The sequence below is a fragment of the Populus nigra genome, chromosome 9 (genome assembly GCF_951802175.1).
Source record: "Populus nigra chromosome 9, ddPopNigr1.1, whole genome shotgun sequence".
NCBI classification, from domain to species: Eukaryota; Viridiplantae; Streptophyta; class Magnoliopsida; order Malpighiales; family Salicaceae; genus Populus; species Populus nigra.
In genome coordinates, this window is record NC_084860.1 from 11,497,378 (window position 1) to 11,504,793 (window position 7,416).

The window sequence follows — 7,416 nt, forward strand, 5'->3', positions numbered from 1 at the left end:
TGTGCAATTGAATCGAATTTAAGAATTCAAGGTTTTGATTGGCTAAATTTAGAGCTTAATTAAGGAGCATAATTTAAAGTTTTATTATGAAATTCATAAGTTTATTGGGTTTTTCTTAGAATAATAAATTTATTATCTTTAAGTAAAGTAAAAAATAGAAATTCTAAGGGATATAATTCAACTTGTCAGATTTTAAATTTACTTCGTAGAAGTTACTAATTTAAATTTCATAAATTTTAAGGTCACTGAAGACTTATATAGTCATTAACTTAAGAACTCGTAAAATTAGTCGAGGTACGTATAAATTAATCCGGATATCCACACTAATAATAATAAAAAAATCAGAAGGGAAAGTACGGTACACCTATACAAGTTTTTGTTTATCATATAAATAATATTGTTTTAACTTTTTATAATTTTTTTATTGATTTTAATTAATCCTAATTAGTCTATACGTCTAGTAATTAACTAATTTTTTTTGTTTTATAAGAAAATAATTTTTTTATAAATAAATTTTTTTATGATGTTTTGTGATGTTATAGAAAATAAATAATAATAATAATTTTGAGTGTTTGACTATATAAGATAAAAAATAAATTATTAATATTTTTTAAAAAAGGTTTATTAAAAAAACATGAATAAAATAAAAAATAAAAATTGAAAAATAATAAAATTAAAAAAATTATATTTCATAAATTATTACAAATAGAATAAAAAATAAAAATAAAATTTGACAAATTTAAAAAATTAAAGGAGAATAAAATTAAAAAAATCTAATTTTAAAAATTATTTAAAATAAAATAAATATTTTATTTTAAATAATACGTGAAAAAATGATTTTCGGAAAGTTATTTTATAAAAACAAACGTCCTTATCTCTTTCTGCAAGTCTTTGAACACTTACTTTTTGTTTCTTGATAGTACTTTCTACTGAAGCATGGCAATGTCAATGTGTTCTACTCAGGCCTGGAATATCTTACATCATTTTCCACTCAAATCTCCAAACCATCCAGTTTCGTTACCATTCTATAAAACCCACTCTGATTTCTCACCCTTATCCACATTCCCTCACCTCAACAACAACTCAACTCCAACCCATCTCTCTTTCAAAGCCTCCTCCTCCTCCTCCTCCTCCTCCTCCTCTTTTTCATGTACATTTCTCAACTCTTCTTTTAATTTATCACATTTCTTTTTCTTTGATAATTCATATTGAGATTGATAGTATTGTCATGCATGCCAAAGTTCTTTGCAATTTCGCCAATTTGGTCATAATTCACAAGAAGTGATTCACTTTGTGTGCAATTGGGGTATGCTTGAATCATCTCAAGGATATTTGAATATTCTCATTGAAATTGTATATATATGGAGTGCTACTTTCTTGTGGGGATTGTTTTTTATTTTTATTTCTAAAATATATTTGTGAAAAGTGGCAAAGTTTAAGAAATAGGAATCCTGTTTAACTAATTGTGGTAAATATTATGGAAAAAACTTTGGAACAATGTGGGATCAAGTCTACGGTATTGGAGGCTTGGAGATGGTTAAGGTCTGGTAATCCTTCAAAGAATTAGTCCATATTTTGTTCTTGACTATGTGATTATAATTTCTATTCATAATTCACTTATGTCATTGTTAATTTCTTGTCTCAGTGGATTTTCATAAGAATATCATCAAGGTCGTTATATATTTCCTATGATTGCCCCTAGCAATCTTTAAGGGCTCACTAGTGATTAAATATGAGCTCAATAATAATTGCTGCATCATTGGCATAGAGGCCGAGCTTGAGGAAATTGCTCTTGATTAAAAGCCGAAACAATAACTTTTTTGTGAATCTAATTGGTGGATGTAGTTATATGAACCCAAATCTAAATGGAAGTGGGAAAAGGAAATGGTTGATGGTTTCCTTTTTAGGGAGAACATCTGGAGTTGAGTGCGTTAATAACTGTGGTGATGAAGGTTCAAGAGTATTACAGTAGGATTTATGAAGTTCTCTTTGTATAAGTTGATGACAGAGTAGTGCCTGTTCAAATATTAGATTAGACACCTGAGACCTAGGAAAACATCATCTTCCTCTTAAAACTGAAACTCATCGGCAGCATATCAAAATTTCAGGAAGGGAAAAGCAAAGGGATAATAAGCATATATTAGAAATAATGTTGCTTGTCAAAAACAAATATGTGAAAACTATTCTTTTTAGTATGCGTGTCTGTGTGTTGGGGGCTGGGTGGGGGGCGCTGTATCTTGGATACAAGATCTTGAGGCTAGTTAGCTAATTCAGGAAAAAAAAAAAAATTTCTGTATCAGTTACAATGACCAAAAGAAGAAATGCATGGCGTCCTTTGACTGGAAAACTTGTGTTTCGTTTAGGTTGTCTTTATTCTTAAGAATATTTAATACTAGACATATCACTATGGAATCTGCTATGTGGTTTCATTTAAGATTGTAATGAAAAGAGAAAAGAATAGTAACTGATAAGGAAATGGAATCAGATTGAAATATGTGAAGGTTACTCTAACTTCTTATCTTTCTATTCTAAAGCTATACATTAAATAGAGGTTGAAAGTCTAAGAGAAAAACAATATAAACATGCTGCTTGTTTTCTTTTCTTTCTTTGTTATTTTTTTCTCTAAATTTGAAATCATCACAAAATTATGAGACCTTTTGCTCTCTTAACCCATTGCTGCAGTTGGGAGTGCAGAATACACAGAGGAAACAGCAACCAAAGAGAAATTTCAGAGATCGTTGAGTTTACCGGGTTGCTCTACCTCATTATCATTGCTTGGAACTGGTCAGTTACTTTAGTGTTGTGAGTACATATTTCCACCAGAGACTAGAAACTATGTATCAATCGAACTTTTGTACAATCATTTAGTGTTTGCAGTCCTCTAACTGTAAGAGCTGGTATGATTATCACTTAATGTAGTATCCTTTTACAATTTGTAGGATAAAGGGTTTCTGAAGATAGATAGAATTGATCACAACTGTTATAGTATCCTAGAACAGCTTTTTTTCCCCTTCTACTTCACACTTATTGTAAGGAAATTATTTCAATAATTCCCTGCTCTCATAATGGGTGGAGGAACATAACAAGTTCATTTAAAGAACCTTCATCTCTACCAGAAAGCATAGGTGTCAGATAAACATGTGCAGGAGTTATTATATTCAAATATGTTGTTTGTATTATCTTTCATTCTACATTGTGTATTAATTGATTGTTAATGCATGTTAATAAACTGAATCCTACTACAACAAGCAGTAACTATGATGGACGTTACATAGAGGTGCTTTATAAAATTGCCTCCAAATGTAATCATTTAGGAGAGTTCAATGGAAAGGCCTCCCTTTAGAGGTGGAGGATCCTCTGTTTTAAGATGACAATGGAGGAACACTTAGTTGAAAACAGCTGTCTTTCTAGATAAAGGAATTAATGCGTGTATTTGAGGTGGTGCTCCAACTATAACTGGAAAACTAATGGTTCTACTGACTTGAATCTCCTGCTGCTGGTATTGTCTGAAGGTCGATGTTTTTGGTATGGTTTTCAGCAATAAAAACTCCAAGTAGAGAAGTTAATGGGTCCATTGTAGTTTTAGATAACCCAAAGTCCATTTAAGTCTCATTGTGGCTTTTGTTATCTAAAGTTGTCATTCTAATGCTGTAACTATGTTCTTCATTGAATTCAGGATACAGGGAGAAGGTTTTTGCAATAATTGGTGTTAAGGTATATGCTGCAGGGCTATATGTCAATCCATCCATCTTAAGTACATTGAGCACTTGGAAAGGACAATCAGCCAGTGAGATTCAAGAGAATTCAGCTTTGTTTAGCTCGATTTTCCAAGGTAACTTATCTCATCAGATATGTGCTGGTCTGCAGAGGAAGAGCATATGAATTTTGCTAATATAACTGAAATTATCCCTTAATTGCAGCTCCCTTGGAAAAATCATTACAGATTGTTCTGGTGAGAGATATTGATGGTAAAACTTTCTGGGATGCCTTGGATGACGCCATTTCCCCAAGAATCAAAACTGCCACTCCAGTTGACGAGTCTGCTCTGTCCACATTCCGAAGCATCTTCCAAGGTCGAAGTCTTAAGAAAGGAACTTTGATATTTTTGACTTGGCTGAATCCCTCCAAGATGCTAGTAAGTGTGATTTTGGCACATGCATACAAGAACACGCTTGTAATTCTTTTTTATAATTTTGGTGACAAAAGATTTTACATTTATTTTTCTTCTATTTATTTTTGTGTTTTTGGTTTTCTCCTCTGCATATTAACAAGACCATATTATGATTGTTTCAGGTTTGTGTCTCATCTGATGGGATTCCCTCTAGTGTAGATGCTACAATTGAGTCAGAAAATGTTACTTCTGCACTTTTTGACGTATTTTTCGGAGATGCTCCAGTTTCTCCGTCCTTGAAAAACTCAGCAGCCAATGGCCTTGCAACTATTCTCAAGTGAATAAGGTGACTTGGTTTCTTGAAGTTCATGTTACTTCAATTTTTGAATCTTAGTTTCTTCAAGTTTATATTTTTCATTTCTGCAGCCTCCATGTTAGATTTTCTTGATTGTTTGAGACTCTGGAAAATCTTGCTTATCTCTTTATAGTTGTAGCTTAGACTGTTGAGAATCTGACATCTCCATGTTGTTGTACCACCGAATATTCTGATAGAAGAATTTTTCAGTCCATTAAAATGCTTGGGAGATTAGCATCATCTTTATGTGGCCTCTTTCATTGTAGTTCCTCTTACTTCAATCATAATAAAACTTAGTCCTGTGAGTCTAGTGCAGGGGCTGGTAAGCTTTATGAACCATATCATCCTTTTGGCTATTCACCTATTCTCCAATGGAGAAATATGCGACTCATTTTGTTTTAGATTTTGGGCTCATGTTGGGCTTGGTACTCATAATGGTCAACAACATAAAGCATGTCAAGATTGTCTGTTAATGAACATCTATTAATTAATTCTCTAAAGTAAACATCAAATTTGCTAGAAAAAGGATTAGTCAATAAGTAAATATTAGTACTCTTCCACAACCCTCTCCGATTTAGCTTGCTCAAGCATCTTGACAATCTCATCCATGGTAGGTCTCTTGGAGGGCTCTGGTTCAAGGCACATGAATGCTATTCTGAATACTTTATTAATCTCTTCAGTGGGACTGCACTTTAAGCTACTTTCAAGGACATACGCTTCCCTTTTATCTTCAACAACTGCCTTCACCTGTTTCAAGTTTCAACATGAAACAAACAACGAGGTACCGTATCAATATATGTAATATCAGGTGGTTTCAGACTAATATTAGAGGAAACTAGTAGTTGAGGCACCTTTTTCCCAGTTAAACAGCCTGTTCTGAATCCACATAAAGCTTGATAGGCATATCTCGTTGTGCCATGGAACTTCATGTAGTTTATTGTTCAGAATTTGTAGCTCTTGAGATGAGTTCACTGTATGCAATATTGCTTTCATAGACCATTTTCTTGCATGTGCTAATTAATATTTAAATTTGTTTGAGATGACATTTTTGAATGAGCATCATGGAAGTCAGAACAACATTCTGTACAGAAGCACTTTGGGATTTCCTATAATCTTCTTCCCTCACCCACAAGAGAGTCTAGAAATGCTCATTAAATTCAGAAGACTCACCCATGTTACAAGCTTGGTTCCTTCCTCGAAAAATTCTTCATCTGCTGGCTTCATTCCAGTTAGAAGTTCGAGCAGGACAACTCCAAAGCTGTATACATCCACTTTCACGGTCACTTTCCCTGTTTCAAAGTACTCTGAAGAAGAACATACCTGGAGATATTAATTATTAAATCCCTACAAGGGAAGAGACAGAATTTACAGTTGTCTGGTGCTTTGACATACCAGGAGCCAAGTATCCAGAAGTTCCCGCTACTAATGTTGAAACATGAGTCTTATTAGGTTCCATCAATGTGGCCAATCCGAGATCTGAAACTCGAGCTTCCATGTTTCGATCCAGCAATATATTACTCAACTCGATATCTCAGTGAATTATGTGGGGGGATGCAATCATGATGTAGGTATGATATTCCTCTTGTAGCACATAGTGCTATCTTATATCTTGATGGCCAACCCAATAGCTTATTGTCTCCTGATCTTCCTGCATCATCATCCACTTCAGTGCAGTAGACTCGTTTAGCATCGACTTGTGCACTGTCCCATACGCTCCCCCGACCCTATGATGTCCTTGTTTATCGATTTAAGTGTCTTTTTCAAGATTTTAGGGATTGCATCACTGCAGACTTGAACATCACTATCTTCCCACCTGTAACATTGTTAGCAGGACTTTATCTTAATTTCCAAGCTATTAAAACGAAGGCCGAGAGCTAAAACTAAAAAGGAAAAAGAAAGCTAGAATTTATTTATTTTTTTACCACACACAGTTTAAACCTAAAGTTTATTCCATCTTATTATGTATTATTGTGTGCAGAAGAAAAATTTTGAACTTCAAAATTTTTTCAGAAATTACAATCCTTCCAACTTGTAAATGTTACTAATTATGATTAAAAAAAATCTCTTAATAACAATGGTGATGATGATCGATATACTGATTGAAGGTCCAGCAGCCTCAAGATGCCTCTGCACCTTTATTCCCTCTTTTGGAAAAAGGAATAATATATATATATATATATATATATATATATATATATATATATATATATAAAAACTGAAATTTCAGTAGAAATTCCTCTAAATTTAGTCAATATCAAGTTATCGACTATACAACAATTATACCTTTTTGGCCAACAAATCAACATAGTGCATTTATCGATTATTATACTTCCTTCCACCATTTATTTAGCTTTAGAATGCATGTCAAGAACTTGATATTTGTATATTATATAACACATTCCATGGTAAGAAGAAATCGCAACAATTTAGAAGATTAAGTTCACATGAACATTAAAGAGAAATATCCAACATTTTACAGATAAAGTTCATAATATTGTCTGTTCGAATTAGGATGATATCCTAAAGCAACAGTCTTGGAATGCGCTTTTAACAATATTTTCTTGAGATTAACATCTCCTTCAGGCTTCAAGCATCGAAGAGCTGTGAGATAATTGGACATAAGTTCTCTTGCGAAAACCCCAGAATCAATTCCTTTCATAGCCCATCCACTAACACCATCAGCCACCCCAAAGGTTTGCCTTTCTTGGCAAATAAAATGAGCGTCTTCTCCCAAACTTTCCGGTTTCGACTCCAACTTTTTAGGAAAATAACAGAATCCTAGATTCATCTTCAACTTCCCTTTGCTTTCATAATCGGGAACCGTAACCGTGGCTTGGAATCTTCTCTTTTTTATGATCATGTAGTTAGTTGCCTTAATTTGGGTGGGGTTCGGTCTCTGGGTAGATCAATTTGTGACGAAGAAGAAAGAAAGTATTGTCCTTACTGAATG

The 7,416-nt window shown here is 33.4% G+C and overlaps 2 protein-coding genes across 2 annotated transcripts; one reads left to right on the plus strand and one right to left on the minus strand.

Annotated features, from left to right (window-relative positions):
- Nucleotides 1-874: 874 nt before the first annotated feature.
- LOC133702611 (fatty-acid-binding protein 3, chloroplastic) lies at nucleotides 875-5,465 on the plus strand. Its single transcript, XM_062126918.1, has 6 exons — nucleotides 875-1,150; nucleotides 2,683-2,784; nucleotides 3,677-3,832; nucleotides 3,921-4,135; nucleotides 4,294-4,457; nucleotides 5,081-5,465. The coding sequence occupies exons 1-5, from the start codon at nucleotides 937-939 to the stop codon at nucleotides 4,450-4,452; spliced, it is 846 nt and encodes a 281-aa protein (XP_061982902.1). The 5' UTR covers nucleotides 875-936; the 3' UTR covers nucleotides 4,453-4,457; nucleotides 5,081-5,465.
- LOC133702612 (receptor-like serine/threonine-protein kinase At1g78530) lies at nucleotides 4,929-6,299 on the minus strand. Its single transcript, XM_062126919.1, has 2 exons — nucleotides 5,859-6,299; nucleotides 4,929-5,770 (listed from the first exon to the last, which is right to left on the minus strand). Exons 1-2 carry the CDS (start codon nucleotides 5,959-5,961, stop codon nucleotides 5,589-5,591), a joined length of 285 nt encoding a protein of 94 aa, XP_061982903.1. The 5' UTR covers nucleotides 5,962-6,299; the 3' UTR covers nucleotides 4,929-5,588.
- Nucleotides 6,300-7,416: the final 1,117 nt, after the last annotated feature.